We start from the raw sequence: 16,325 nt of genomic DNA on the forward strand, positions 1-16,325 counted from the left end.
CTGGAGCCTTTGTGTTTTTATATAAATCTAGGGAAAAAAATTCTTTCCTTGTTAAAATATTAAAATTTGCCCGTCATTCATTTGCATATATTTCTCTAACGAGATTTGACTTTCAACCTTGTTTATAATCTAGGGGTTTTTTTTTACTGCCATATAGATTTAATTTTTTAGGTAGCCAAAATTATCAATTTTATCTTTGATTCACCTGTAATTTATTTTGTAATAAGATAGAGATCCAGCTTTTTCCCCTAAAAGAGCTAGGTGGTGGTACCAAAACAGTATATTAAATAGTGCAATGGATTTATTTGTTGTGCCATCTTTATCATACACTAAATTCCTCCTTTTCTTTTTTCTGTACTCCCCTCTCTTTCACTGACTAGTCTTCGCCTGTACCAGTATCCAGCTATTTACTGTGGCTTTATAATTAAACATCTGGCAGAGAAAGATTCCCCTTGAAATTTGTCTGATGTATCATTTCTACAGTTAATCTCATTTATTCATACTTCTGTAGAAACACTTTGGATAATACTCTAATGTAGTACTTTATAGTTCATAAAGCACTTTTACATATATCATCTAACCTTCAACTCACAATGGGCATGTAATTTTTATAGATGGGTAAGTGAATACTGTGAGAGATTAAGAAACATGACAAAGGCCATTCAACTGGAAAGTGATAGAACAAAAATTCAAACCAAGGTCTCCTGATTTCAAGTTCAAGAATCATACCACTTACCAGTGGTAACATGAGTACCATCATTATCCTTGTTCCATAGTCAGCAGTGTTAATTAATACTTAATGAGCAGTGGAATAATCCCAGAATTTCTATTATATTAAGCAATTCACTTTTCTGGTTCACAGTTTATTCATTAGTAAAATAAAATCATTGAACTAGATGATTTTTATAGTACATTCTACCTCAAAAAGTCTATGATTATGTGATTTTCACACAAGATATCCATGCCACCGAATCACCTGTTTTTCTCATCGTGCCTCTCTGGCCACTCCTTCTCCTATCTTTTATAGATTCACCTTCCTCTACACTAACATTAAATGTTGAAATTCCCCAACTCTTTGACCTATGCGCTCCTCTCCTCTCACATTATTTTCTATCTCTAAATGATCTCATCCATGACCATTACTTCTACCAACACTTATATACTAATGACTCATGCTGTCGTCAGCCCAGACTTTTCTTCTGTACTTCAGACCTTTTCCCCCAACTGCCAGCTTAATATCTCTACTTGGCTGTTGTAGAAACATCTCAAATATATTATGTCCCTAAATCAAACTCATGATCCCTCCACGCCATACTAGCCTTCTTCCCATAATCCTAACCCCATTGATGATAATACCATTTATTCAGTTTTCCAAACCAGAAACCTAGAATTCATCCTTGACATACTGCTCTATGTCATTCCAAATATCCAATCTATTACCAACCCCTGTAGGTTTTATCCCCTGTATTTCCCTCAGATTCATTCATTTCTCTCCATATCTGCTACCACCATAACCATCCAAGCCATGACCTCTACACTGAAGTGCCAAAATAGCACCATAACTAATTTACGTTATTTTGTACCTAAAATTGCTTATCCATATGCAACCAGAGAGATTGTTCTCAAATTGCAAATCTGATTTTATTATCCTCTGATTTAAAACACTTCAGTGACTTCCCATTATGATGATAAAGACCAAATGCTTCACACACTAACAAGACTTTCATGGTCTGGCCTTTCTATATAACTCTAGCCTCCTTGCTTTCTAGGCTACAACTGTCCTGGCCTTTGATTCCTTAAACACAATCTGTTTGTTCCTACCTCAGGACTTTGTATGTGCCATTCACTCCACCTGTGAGGCTTTTCCTTTCTCTTCAACCAGCTAACTCTGATTCTTCCTGAAGATCTCAGTTTCATAAGCATTCCTCTGAGAAGCCTCTCTAATCTCACTGACTGGATCAAATCCCTCTACTATATTGCTGCACTTATCACAGTTATAATTCTGCTTAAATGTGGATGATAATATGATTAGTGCGTATCTCCCCCATTAGATGTAAGCTCCATGATGGCAAGGACTGTCTATTTTCTCCACCAGTGTAACCCACTGCTTGAAAGAGGGAGCGTGAAGCATAAGAGGTGCTCAAAAACTGTTGAATGAATGAAAAAATGAATAAGGTGATTTCGAAATAATGAGAGCATCTGTTTGCAAAATATGTGTATCAAAACTATGAGTGCATTCTGATTGAATGGGCCTCTCCAAATGAAACAAGGGACTTCAATCAGGATTCATACCTGGGATCAACTGAACCATTGAAACTCCCCTTTGGAATCAGGGGTGGTATTGCAACAGATATTGCAACAGATTCTGCAAACAACAATTGCCACATATTTTCCAAAATATACCTAATGACTGTACCATGAAAAAAAACTAGGGCACAGGAAGAGAAAGACAGCAGTATCAATTTACAATTAATCTTATCACATCCCTTATACCATCAGGGCTTTTAGTACAGCCATTTAATAAGCACTGATTGCTGCCTAACACCTAAAAGAGAATTTGGTACATAGTTGGCATTCAAATATTTGTTGAATGAATGAATAAATGATACGTTCTATCTGTTGGTTCCTGTGCTAAGTGCTAGGGACACAAAATAAAGATGTCATTGCAGTCAGGATGAAGCCCACAATGGTCTCCAAGATGGAGTTGTCATACCAGGGAGGGATTCACAATAATTTTATTGGAGTCATGGAAGAAAATACTCAAATGTCACTCTACATGTGTTTTTCTCTTTTACGAAAAAATTTTTAAACAAGAAGAAAAAGAAAATAGGGAGAGAAGGAGTGAAGGAACAAATGAACAAACTTAGCTTTGTTACTATTTAACAAATGGATCGACACTGGCACCTTTGTTTGGTTTTATGTCAAGTAGTTCCACACAATGTGTGTGAAAATATCTTGAGGGATAGGGTGGACAGTAACACAACAGAACTGACTGGGCATCAGCACACTTTTACCGGCTCTCAGTAGATTTAAATGATACACAGTTTCCACTAGATTTTAAAATTATATTATCTAGCTCTAAAAGTAAACTAAACCTCCCCAAAAATTAATATGAGGACTGAGAAGAATCCTGCAAAACATAAATAAATTTAAAAACCTGCAATTTGAAGATAACCCTCATATGAAGTAATGAATATGCGATATACAATAATGAATAAGTAAATGAACAGTTAGGTAACATAAGAACTGGCTACAGCCATACTGCCAGGTTAAGCAATGCTTCTTAGAAGATGTTTAAACACACACACACACATACCCTGTCCCTTCACGGTATAAGTGTGAGAAATTAACTGCTTTTCATTTATTTTTTTATTTTATTTTATTTTTTTTGCGGTACGTGGGCCTCTCACTGTTGTGGCCTCTCCCGTTTCGGAGCGCAGGCTCCGGACACGCAGGCTCAGTGGCCACGGCTTATGGGCCCAGCCGCTCCGCGGCATGTGAGATCTTCCCAGACCGGGGCACGAACCCATATCCCCTGCATCGGCAGGCAGACTCTCAACCACTGTGCCACCCAGGAAGCCCTTAACTGCTTTTTAAATAAATAAGAGAAAACTTGGGAAATACATGTTTAACAATGTGTCCAGCATTAGGTGATTGAGTTCAGTTGCTTTGTTTTACTGAAAATTAAGGGCTTAGACATGCACACATAAAAATTTGGGAGACAAAAATTACCTACCATGTTTGGTTGATTTTGAACACATTTCTTAAAATATGTATATAAATGTAATTAAACTCCTTTGATTTGATTTGAAAGGGTAGCCAATTGAAATCAGGAAAGATGGAAAGTCACTTGCTGAACTTCAACAAAACCCTTGCATGATTGGTGGGAATGACAACTTAGTGTCATGATTTGTTAAGTTCTGCCAATGAACTTCATGCATCTGGAGCCACATAATTGTGTGGAAACTTCTTCAGTGCTTCAGACCAAGTATTTAGATTAAAGTTAGAATCATACCTTTGGGTCATTTGATCACAGTGTTTCAAAATTTATAAATTCTGGGCTTCCCTGTGGTGCGGTGGTTGAGAGTCCACCTGCCGATGCAGGGGACATGGGTTCGTGCCCCAGTCCGGGAGGATCCCACATGCTGCGCAGCGGCTGGGCCCGTGAGCCATGGCCACTGAGCCTGCATGTCCGGAGCCTGTGCTCCACAATGGGAGAGGCCACAACAGTGAGAGGCCCACGTACCGCAAAAAATATATATATACATATTTGAAGAGTACTGTAGTAATAGATAGATTATATTGCCATATATTTTATCTTTTTCTTGAAAACTGAGTTTCCAGATCTTCTGATTAAACAGAAAAGAAAGTTTGTAACTGAAGGGTGACTGAAATCACAAAAACAACATTATTACTATTATTCAGCTCATGAATATTATGCACAAAACTGTACCTATTGAGAAATGTTATGAGGTAGGTATGTGAGAGATGCTTCCACCTCATCAGTTGTTCATGTAATTTCATCATTAAATACAAGACAAAACAAAAAATATACCTACCAAGTAAGAAGGTACTGAAAATAAGAAGGTGATTTACTTTCATGGGGTAGCTAATAAGATCTTTTCTCCCTCAAGATGAAAAATATGTGACAATTATAGACATTCTATGTGTAATGTCTTACCCTTCGTATGACCTCACCTATTAACCGGTTTAATGATGGTTACTTTGTTAGAATTTACCTAAATAATCTATATCTCACTTCAATTCTTATCAATTATGAATATTATTGAGGTTTGAGGATTCTAGGCTATTCTAGAATTCAAAGATAGTATTGTCAAGAGACCTTCAAGATGGCAGAGGAGTAAGACATGAAGATCACCTTCCTCCTCACAAATGCATCAAAAATACGTGTTCATGTGGAACAACTCCTACAGCACACCTACTGAACGCTGGCAGAAGACCTCAGACCTCCCAAAAGGCAAGAAACTCCCCATGTACCTGGGTAGGGCAAAAGAAGAAAGAAAAAACAGAGAGAAAAGAATAGGGATGGAACCTGCACCTCTGGTAGGGAACTGTGAAGGAGGAAATGTTTCCACACACTAGGAAGCCCCTTCACTGGTGGAAAAGGGGGGAAGCTTCGGAGCTACAGAGAAGAGTACAGCAACAGGGATGCAGAGGGAAAAGCGGACAGATTCCCGCACAGAGGATTGGTGTCAACCAGCACTCACCAGTCTGAGAGGCTTGTCTGCTCACCCACCGGGGTGGGTGAGAGCTGAGAGCTGAGGCTCAAGCTTCGGAGTTCAGATCCCAGGGAGAGGACAGGAGTTGGATGCGTGAACATAGCCTGAAGGAGGCAAGTGTGACACAACTAACTGGGAGGGAGCCCAGGAAAAAGTCTGGAACTGCCTAAGACTCAACAGACCATTGCTTTGGGGCGCACGAGGAGAGGAGATTCACAACACTGCCTAAACGAGCTTCAGAGACAGGCACGAGCTACGGCTATCAGCGCGGACCCCAGAGACGGGCATGAGATGCTAAGGCTGCTGCTGCAGCTACCAAGAAGCCTGTGTGCAAGCACAGGTCACTATCCACACCCCGCTTCTGAGGAGCCTGTGCAGCCAGCCACTGCCAGGGTCCCATAATCCAGGGACAACTTCCCTGGGAGAACACACAGCAGGCCTCAGGCTGTTACAACGTCATGTGGGCCTCTGCAGCCGCAGGCCCCCCCTGCATTCCGTACCCCTCCCTCCCCCCAGCCTGAGTGAGGCAGAGCCCTCTAATCAGCCGCTCTTTAACCCACTCCTATCTGGGCGAAGAAGAGATGCCAGAGGGTAACCTACATGCAGAGGCAGGGCCAAATCCAAACCTGAACCCCAGGAGCTGTGCGAACAAAGAGAAAGGGAAATTTCTCTGTGCAGCCTCAGAAGCAGTGGATTAAATCTCCACAATCAACTCAACATACCCTGCATCTGTGGAACACTGGAATAGAAAACAAATCATCCCAAAATTGAGGCAGTGGATTTTGGGAGCACCTGTGGACTTGGAGTTTGCTGCATGAGACTGACTATTTTGATTTTTATCTTTATCTTAGTATAGTTTCTAGCACTTGTTATCATTGGTGGATTTTTTTTATTGGTTTGGTTGCTCTCTTCTTTATTTTTAAATTATTTTAATAATTTTTATTTTAATAACTTTATTATTTTATTTTATTTATTTTTTCTTTCTTTCTTTTTTTTTCTCCCTTATCTTCTGAGCGCCATGGCTGACACAGTCTTGGTGCTTCAGCTGGGTGTCAGGCATGAGCCTCTGAGGTGGGAGAGCCGAGCTCAGTACACTGGACCACCAGAGACCTCCCGGCCCCATATAATATCAACCGGTGAGAGTTCTCCCAGATATCTCTGCCTCAAAGCTAAGACCAAGCTTCACTCAACGACCACCAAGATCCAGTGCTGGACACCCCATGCCAAACAACTAGCAAGACAGGAACACAACTCCACCCATTAGCAGACAGGCTACCTAAAATCATAATAAGTTCACAGATAACCAAAAACACACCACCGGACGAGGACCTGACCACCAGAAAACAAGATCCAGCCTCATCCACCAGAACACAGGCACCAGTCCCCTCCACCAGGAAGCCTACAAAACCAACTAAACCAACATTACCCACTGCGGGCAGACACCAAAAATAACAGGGACTACGAACATGCAGGGTGTGCAAAGGAGACCACAAACACAGTAAGTTAAGTAAGATGGGAAGACAGAGAAATATGCAGCAGATGAAGGAGCAAAGTAAAAACCGACCTAAACAAATGAATGAAGAGGAAATGAAAAAGAATTCAGAATAATGATAGTAAAGATGATCCAAAATCTTGGAAATAGAATGGAGAAAATAAAAGAAATGTTTAACAAGGACCTAGAAGAACTAAAGAGCAAACAAACAATGATGAACAACACAAAAAATGAAATTAAAAATTCTCTGGGGGCTTCCCTGGTGGCGCAGTGGTTGAGGGTCCGCCTGCCGATGCAGGGGACGCGGGTTCGTGCCCCGGTCTGGGAGGGTCCCACATGTCGCGGAGTGGCTGGGCCCGTGAGCCATGGCCGCTGAGCCTGCGCGTCCGGAGCCTGTCCTCCGCAGCGGGAGAGGCCACAACAGTGAGAGGCCCGCGTAACGCATAAAAAAAAAAAAAAAAAAAAAAAAAAAAAAAAAAAAAGTTCTCTGGAAGGAATCAATAGTAGAATAACTGAGGCAGAATAATGGATAAGTGACCCTTAAGATAAAATAGTGGAAATAATTACGGCAGAGAAGAATAAAGTAAAAAGAGTGAAAAGAATCGAGGATAGTCTCAGAGACCTCTGGGACAACATCAAATGCACCAACATTCGAATTATAAGGGTCCCAAAAAGAAGAAGAGAAAAAGAAAGGGACTGAGAAAATATCTTAAGAAATTAGAGTTGAAAACTTCCCTAATACAGGAAAGGAAATAGTCAAGTCCAGAGTGCAGAGAGTCCCATACAGGATAAATCCAAGGAGAAACACACCGAGACACATATTAATCAAACTATCAAACATTAAATACAAAAAAAAATATTAAAAGCAGCAAGGGAAAAGCAACAAATACCATACAAGGGAATCCCCATAAGGTTAACAGCTGATCTTTCAGCAGAAACTCTGCAAGACAGAAAGGAGTGGCAGGACATATTTAAAGCAATGAAAGGGAAGAACCTACAACCAAGATTACTCTCCCCAGCAAGGATCTCATTCAGTTTTGACGGACAAATTAAAACCTTTACAGAGAAGCAAAAGCTAAGAGAATTCAGCACAACCAAGCCAGCTTTACAACAAATGCTGAAGGAACTTCTCTGGGCAGGAAACATAAGAGAAGGAAAAGACCTACAGTAACAAACCCAAAACAATTAAGAAAATGGTAATAGGAACATACATATCGATAATTACCTTAAATGTAAATGGATTAAATGCTCCAACCAAAAGACATAGACTGGCTGAATGGATACAAAAACAAGACCCATATATATGCTGTCTACAAGACAGGCACTTCAGACCTAGGGATACATACAAACTGAAAGTGAGGGGATGGAAAAAGATATTCCATGCAAATGGAAATCTAAAAAAAAGCTGGAGCAGCAATTCTCACATTAGACAAAATAGACTTTAAAATAAAGACTATTACAAGAGACAAAGAAGGACACTACAGCATGATCAAGGGATCAATCCAAGAAGAAGATATAACAATTGTAAATATTTATGCACCCAACATAGGAGCACCTCAATACATAAGGCAAATGCTAACAGCCATAAAAGGGGAAAATGACAGTAACACAATCATAGTAGGGGACTTTAACACCCCACATTCACCAACAGACATATCATCCAAAATGAAAATAAATAAGGAAACACAAGCTTTAAATGATACATTAAGCAAGATGGACTTAATTGATATTTAGAGGACATTCCATCCAAAAACAACAGAATACACAGTCTTCTCAAGTGCTCATGGAACATTCTCCAGGATAGATCATATCTTGGGTCACAAATCAAGCCTTGGTAAATTTAAGAAAATTGAAATCGTATCAAGTATCTTTTCCAACCACAATGCTATGAGACTAGATATCAATTACAGGAAAAAAACTGTAAAAAATACAAACACATGGAGGCTAAACAATACACTACTAAATAACCAATAGATCACTAAAGAAATCAAACAGGAAATCAGAAAATACCTAGAAACAAATGACAATGAAAACACAATGGCCCAAAACCTATGGGATGCAGCAAAAGCAGTTCTAAGAGGGAAGTTTATAGCAATACAATCCTACCTCGAGAAACAAGAAAAATCTCAAAAAAAACCAACCTAAACTTACACCTAAAGCAAGTAGAGAAAGAAGAATAAAATAACCCCAAAGTTAGCAGAAGGGAAGAAATCATAAACATCAGATCAGAAATAAATGAAAAAGAAATGAAGGAAACGATAGCAAAGATCAATAAAACAAAAAGCTGGTTCTTTGAGAAGATAAAGGAAATTGGTAAACCATTAGCCAGACTCATCAAGAAAAAAAGAGAGAAGACTCAAATCAATAGAATTAGAAATGAAAAAGGAGAAGTAACAACTGACACTGCAGAACTACAAAGGATCATGAGAGATTAATACAAGCAACTATATGCCAATAAAATGGACAACCTGGAAGAAATGGACAAATTCTTAGAAAAGGACAACCATCCAAGACTGAACTAGGAAGAAATAGAAAATATAAACAAACCAATCACAAGCACTGAATTTGAAACTGTATTAAAAATCTTCCAGCAAACAAAAGCCCAGGAATGGATGGCTTCACAGGTGAATTCTATCAAACATGTAAAGAAGAGCTAACACCTAACCTTCTCAAACTCTTCCAAAATACAGCAGAAGGAGGAACACTACCAAACTCATTCTACGAGGCCACCATCACCCTGATACCAAAACCAGACAAGGATTTCACAGAAAAATAAAACTCCAGGCTAGTATCTCTGATGAACATAGATGCAAAAATCCTCCACAAAATACTAGCATACAGAATCCAACAGCACATTAAAAGGGTCATACACCATGATCAAGTGTATCAAGGTCATACACCATGATCATACACCTGGGATCAAGAATCCCAGGAATGCAAAGATTCTTCAATATACACAAATCAATCAATGTGATATGCCACATGAACAAATTAAAGGATATAAACCATATAATCTCAATGGATACAGAAAAACCTTTCGACAAAATTCAACACCTATTTATGATAAAAGCTCCCCAGAAAATAGGCATAGAGGGAAACTCTATGCACATGCACATATGGTCACCTTATCTTTGAGAAAAGAGGCAAGAATATACAATGGAGAAAAGACAGTCTCTTAAATGAGTTGTGCTTGGAAAACTGGACAGCTACATGTAAAATAATAAAATTAGAACACTTCCTAACAGCATACACAAAAATAAACTCAAAACGGATTAAAGACCTAAATGCAAAGCCAGACTCTACTAAACTCTTTGAGGAAAACATAGCCAGAACACTCTTTGACATAAATCACAGCAAGGTCCTTTTTGACCCACCTCCTAGAGAAATGGAAATAAAAACAAAAATAAACAAATAAGACCTAGTGAAACTTAAAAGCTTTTGCACAGCAAAGGAACCCATAAAGAAGATGAAAAGACAACCCTCAGAATGGGAGAAAATATTTGCAAATGAAGCAGATGAGAAAGGAGTAATATCCAAAATATACAAGCAGCTCATGCATCTCAATATGAAAAAAACAAGCCAATCCAAAACTGGGCAGAAGACCTAAACAGATATTTCTCCAAAGAAGATATATAGATTGCCAACAAACACATGAAAAGATGCTCAACATCATTAATCATTAGAGAAATGCAAATCAAAACTACAATGGGGGGGTTTCCATGGTGGCGCAGTGGTTGAGAGTCCGCCTGCCGATGCAGGGGACACGGGTTTGTGCCCCGGTCCGGGAAGATCCCACATGCCGTGGAGCAACTAGGCCGGTGAGCCACGACTACTGAGCCTGCGCGTCTGGAGCCTGTGCTCCACAACAAGAGAGGCCGCGATAGTGAGAGGCCCGCACACCGTGTTGATGAGTGGCCCCCACTTGCCACAACTAGAGAAAGCCCTTGCACAGAAACAAAGACCCAACACAGCAAAAATAAATAACTAAATTAGTAAACTCCTACCCCCAACATCTTCTTAAAAAAAAAAAAAAAAACTACATTGAGGTATCACCTCACACCAGTCAGAATGGCCATCATCGAAAACTCTACACACAATAAATGCTGGAGAAGATGTGGAGAAAAGGGAACCCTCTTGCACTGTTGGTGGGAATGTAAATTGATACAGTCACTATGGAGAACAGTATGGAGGTTCCTTAAAAAGCTAAAAATAGAGCTACCTTATGACCCAGCAATCCCACTACTGGGCATATACTCTGAGAGAGCCATAATTCAAAAAGAGTCATGGACCACAATGTTCATTGCAGCACTACTTACAATAGCCAGGACACGGAAGCAACCTAAGTGTCCATCAACAGATGAATGGATAAAGAAGATGTGGCACATATGTATAGTAGAATATTACTCAGCTGTAAAAAGAAATGAAATTGAGTTATCTGTAGTGAGGTGGATGGACCCAGAGTCTGTTACACAGAGTGAAGTAAGTCAGAAAGAGAAAAACAATTACCATATGCTAACACATGTACATGGAATCTAAAAAAAAAAAAAAAAAAATGGTTCAGAAGAACCTAAGGGCAGGACAGGAATAAAGACGCAGATGTAGAGAATGGACTTGAGGACATGGGGAGGGGAAGGGTAAGCTTGGACGAAGTGAGAGAGTGGCATGGACATATATACACTACCAAATGTAAAACAGGTAGCTAGTGGGAAGCAGCTGCATAACACAGGGAGATCAGCTCCGTGTTTGTGACCACCTAGAGGGGTGAGATAAGGAGGGTGGGATGGAGACGCAAGAGGGAGGAGATATGGGGATATATGTATATGTATAGCTGATTCACAGAAGAAACTAACACAGCACTGTAAAGCAATTATACTCCAATAAAGACATTAAAAAAACCCCACAAAGACAGTATTGTCACCCTCATTCAGGAGGGAAATATAAAATAGTTCTTTTTTCTTTGTTTACTTGATTTTTTGTCCATTGTAATAAAAGTGTCAATCATACAGGTTACAAAATCAAAGAAGTAGGAAAGCAAACTCATCCAACCCATTAAAGAATTAATAATAAGTTTGAAGGGAGTGAAAAAGCCCAAAGGTTACATGTAAAGCTCACTGAAAGTAGATGCATAGCCTCTGGGAGTTGCAGTAGCCAACTATGTACAGAACAATTTTTTAAACACACTTTGGACTGTTTTCCTTTTACAGATGAAGAAACTGAGAGGAAGAAAGTTTAAAAGATTCGTTCAAGTTCTCATAGCAAGCTAACTTTTCCCTGTCCCCTATCTACTATACTTTCCACTCTCCCATTGGCTTCCTCTTCAGGCATCTGCTCACTGATTTTCTACCAAATATTTGATAAGTTCTAATTAACGAGACTACAAAATTTTCACCCACTCTATGAAATACGGATTCTTATCCATAGGTCTCTCCTTTTATCCTTGTATATGGATATCAACCAATTAATCAACTTGCTTTATGTTGCTTATTACCTTAGTCCTCACTAAATTACACCAATATTTTCCACATAACAAAAATGTCATAATTAAATTATATTTTTAACATTTTGGTCCAGTGTAGCCCATGCAGTGTAGCCCATGCAATACCAAATCATGAATTAAAATATAATTACAAGAAACATCTAAATTTTAGCAATTCCTTCAGTTTTAGGTCAATTCCTTTTACTTCTGCTAAAGTCAAGTAATATTAAAGATAAATCAGTTTATTAAACTCTCTCCTAAAATATACCACATTAATAAACACATTAAAACCTATCCTTCTACATAGTTAACTAAAATACTCACCAAATGATTGCATTCTATAATTCTAGATCATAGAATTTTGAGTGACTTTTTGCTTTCTTCTTAACACTTACTAGTACTTCTTGAATTTTTTCAAAAGGAAATTATTTTGAAAAACTAATAGCCTCAAAACTCTTAAAAATGTTTAAGACCTCTAGAAAGAAAAAAAGTTACTTTGTCTCACAACTGGTTGGTATGATATCAGCCTAAAGAATGGATACTGAAAAAATAAGTGCAGTGTAACAGAGATTGCATAAACTTAACAGTCTCAAGAAGAATTGGCTTCAAATCCTGGCTTAATGTAATATTCAACATGCTACTTAATTTCCCCATCTTCACCTTTTCATGTTCACCCCCACCTTGGTCCAACCTCACAGTAGAAGCCAACAGAATCCACTCGCCATTATGAAAGCTCAGTACATCTCACCCTGCATCTTGGCAGAACTGTTCCAGTCACAGAATCACTCACTACTAGTTTACTGTGAAGCTAAACCTTATACCTCAAGAGGACCATCCTTGCTGGCATTGAGCAATGATTCAGGGGGAAAGTTAAAGTTAGGTCAGGAAATACCAACTGATGCTAAAAATAACTTATGTTGCTTAGGCATTAATCAGAAACAATAAGGAAAAGATTGCCCTTTACTTCTTTTCCTCTTTCTCATCAAGCTCTCCATTGCTGCTCATTTTAATCTGGTTTTACCCATTTCAGAACAGTTGTTGCAGGATCACACACTGTAAATTTTATCAGTGGACTCACCTAGCATTGGGTTGGCTCATGCGCCCACCTCTTTGGGAACAGCCACCAAATCACGTAACGTGGGCTCTCATTGAGCAAAACATCTGCTAAGTTTAGAATGGCTTCTAGCGAAGATGCATCCTGTCCATTACCATCTTTGTGTAATAGATGAAGAAACAGGCACTGCATCAGAAGGTTATTAACCTGCCTAAATCACTCCCATGTGTTCTGAGATGGAACTGAACTAAACTGAACTCTATTCCTCATTAACATAGTCAACTCCCCATTAACAACCATGTTGCGAGGTTGGGCAGAAAGAGGAAACAGAGAAAGAACAGTAATTACAGACAAGTTGTTTTTTCCTTTCTTTCTACAGATTACTCAAACATTCAAAGAGTCAAATTTAAGAAGACAGTTCATCAGAGCTCATGTTGTCAGACTGAGGTGAGTGGAACTACAACAAAAAATATCTATAAGCATAGATACAACTTGGTGCATTTGATTTTGTTCACAGCATAGATAATGAATGAGACATTCACAAAATGTGTTGCAATATTATGAAAATAGTATCATGGAAAGTTTAAAAACCAATGCCAAAAAACAAAACATGTCACATACGATCTACTTACTAATCTAAATAACCATATTACTTCAGTTCTTGGTGGAAAAAGGAGGAAAGGGTACAGAGAGAGTTGGGTGAAGGTACAGCCACAGGGTTATTCTATTATATAACTCCAGGGGATACTATTCACAATGCAGTCTATGTAGCAAACAATGCCTTGTGGAGATGTGCAATGTTGTGGTCCTGGGCACGATTGGAACAATAAACCAACACCAAAAATGGCTTTTTGGGTTTTGTCTGCCTGGAATGCTATAATATAAAGGATGCTGTGGCCAAATACAGATGTGTCTGCTATGAATTAATAATAGGCGAAGTAGGGCTTCCCTGGTGGCGCAGTGGTTGACAGTCCGCCTGCCGATGCAGGGGACGCGGGTTCATGCCCCGGTCTGAGAAGATCCCACATGCCGCGGAGCGGCTGGGCCCGTGAGCCATGGCCGCTGAGCCCGCGCGTCCGCAGCCTGTGCTCCGCAATGGGAGAGACCACGACAGTGAGAGGCCCGCATACCGCAAAAAAATAAATAAGTAAATAAATAACAGGCGAAGTAGCAGCACACAAGCTAGTTATTTGCCATTCTTACCTTAGTTGAATATGGACTTATCCTTGTGATGTGATGTGATATTCCTACCAACTAAAAGAGCCACCCTTACTGACCCTACCATAAATATCTCAAATGTCCATATTGCTCAATCCTTCAAATAATATACAAAAGCTCTTCAGAGGGAGAGAAATTATACTATTTCTTTCTCAAATACTAATACCACGAGAAAATTAATTTTTCTTATTCTCGGAAGAGTCACCTAGTTAAGTACCCAGGAGCATAGAGCTCTGGTCAGTTAAGTTTTGCTGAGGAGTTCAAGAAGTAAGAAGAATCCATAGGAAGAGCATTTTCCAAAATGCATTTCAGTCAGTTCAGTGCACATTTACCTTAGTACTTTCTTGAGAAATTCTCTGTACCAGCCACTAGCTTGCAATACTTGTAGGACTGAATCTGCATTTTTTTCTCCTTTTGTTCACTTCCCACTTACTTCTCATTTCACTGCAGTCTGGCTTCTGACCTCACCACAAAATAGTAATTGCTCTTGCCAAGTTCAGCAATGACGTCTGAATCACAAACTCCAAAGAAATTATATCAGTCCTCTTCTTGGACCTCTCAACAGTATTTAACACTGTTGAGTTTTCAATCCTTTTTGAAATAGTACCATCCCTTGGTTTCTATGACCCTATACACCCCTGATTTTCCTTTTATCTCTTAAGTTATTCCTTCTCAATTTTCTTTGTTAGTTCTTATTCCTTCTCTTCCTCAAGTGTTGTCAGACTGTGCTGTAAGCCTCTCATCTTCTCAGTTCACACTGAAGCTCCTTTTAGGGGCTTCATTGCCCCATATGCTAATTATTATTAAAGTTGTATCTCTGGGCTAGTCCTCTCTTCTCATCTCGAGATGTGAATATACACAGCCGTCTACTTGACATCATCATATGGCTATCTTGGACAACTCAACTTTAATAAGTCCAGACCAGAACCTATCATTTCTCCCCCACCAAATATGTTACTCTTCTAGTATTGCCTACCTCTATCAATGGTGTCACCTTCAACCCAGATGCTCAAAAAAGAAATATGAGTTATCTCTAAATTCCTATCTCTCCCTCAACCCACACATCCATCCATCTAACCTTCACAATTCTATTTCTTAATTATGTTTAAGATCCATAACTTCAAACACACTGCCCTCAACCATCTCTCTCCTTGTCTATGAACAGCCTTCTAATGAGTCTCCTTTCCTGCAGTCTTGCTCCACTCCACATTCTACATAGCAACCAGAAAGATTTCTTGAAATGAAACGCTAAACATAGTATTTGCTTAAAGTTCTTCTAACTGCTATTCCTTACCCTTATGATATGTCAAATATCATATATAAACATGTATAATATATGTGCATCAGATATATGTATTCTTGATATATATGTCTCCTTTTATATATATATATAAAACAAAGTTTACTAAACCTTCCTATATAGGGTTTTCTCCTAAAATCTCTATTTCTGGGGTAGTCTTTTACTACTCTCTACTTTGTTTTTTACTCACAAGTCCCACTAGACTGTTTTCTTCACTCTCTCTAACCTCAAGATCTTCTTATATAAGCTATTCCCTTTGTCTGAAATACATATCCACACACACACACCACTTTTTCCCCTTCCCCTTCTGTTCTAAAATATACTGCATCAATAGAAAATTTGAGGTACAGTAAGGCCAACAGATCAGGAGATGATGATTTCTGAAAAGAGAGTTTGTTACTCACAGTTCCCACAAGGAAGGTACATGACTCTTATAGAGTTGTTATGAAGATCAAATAAATGAAGTATAAAACACAGTCCTGTTTGAGTATCTATTTACATGTTTATCATTCATTAAAGATACCTCTTCTTTGAATTGCATATTC

At 38.9% G+C, this 16,325-nt stretch overlaps 1 protein-coding gene across 1 annotated transcript in view; it reads left to right on the forward strand.

The window, feature by feature from the left end:
- Positions 1-16,325, forward strand: part of TMPRSS11D (transmembrane serine protease 11D) — a 48,021-nt gene that overhangs the window by 6,813 nt on the left and 24,883 nt on the right. The window contains exon 4 of the mRNA XM_065877234.1: positions 13,642-13,709. Within this exon, the coding sequence (XP_065733306.1) occupies positions 13,642-13,709 (68 nt within the window). The remainder of the gene's footprint in view (positions 1-13,641; positions 13,710-16,325) is intronic.

This window comes from Phocoena phocoena, chromosome 5 (genome assembly GCF_963924675.1).
Source record: "Phocoena phocoena chromosome 5, mPhoPho1.1, whole genome shotgun sequence".
In the NCBI taxonomy this organism is placed as follows: Eukaryota; Metazoa; Chordata; class Mammalia; order Artiodactyla; family Phocoenidae; genus Phocoena; species Phocoena phocoena.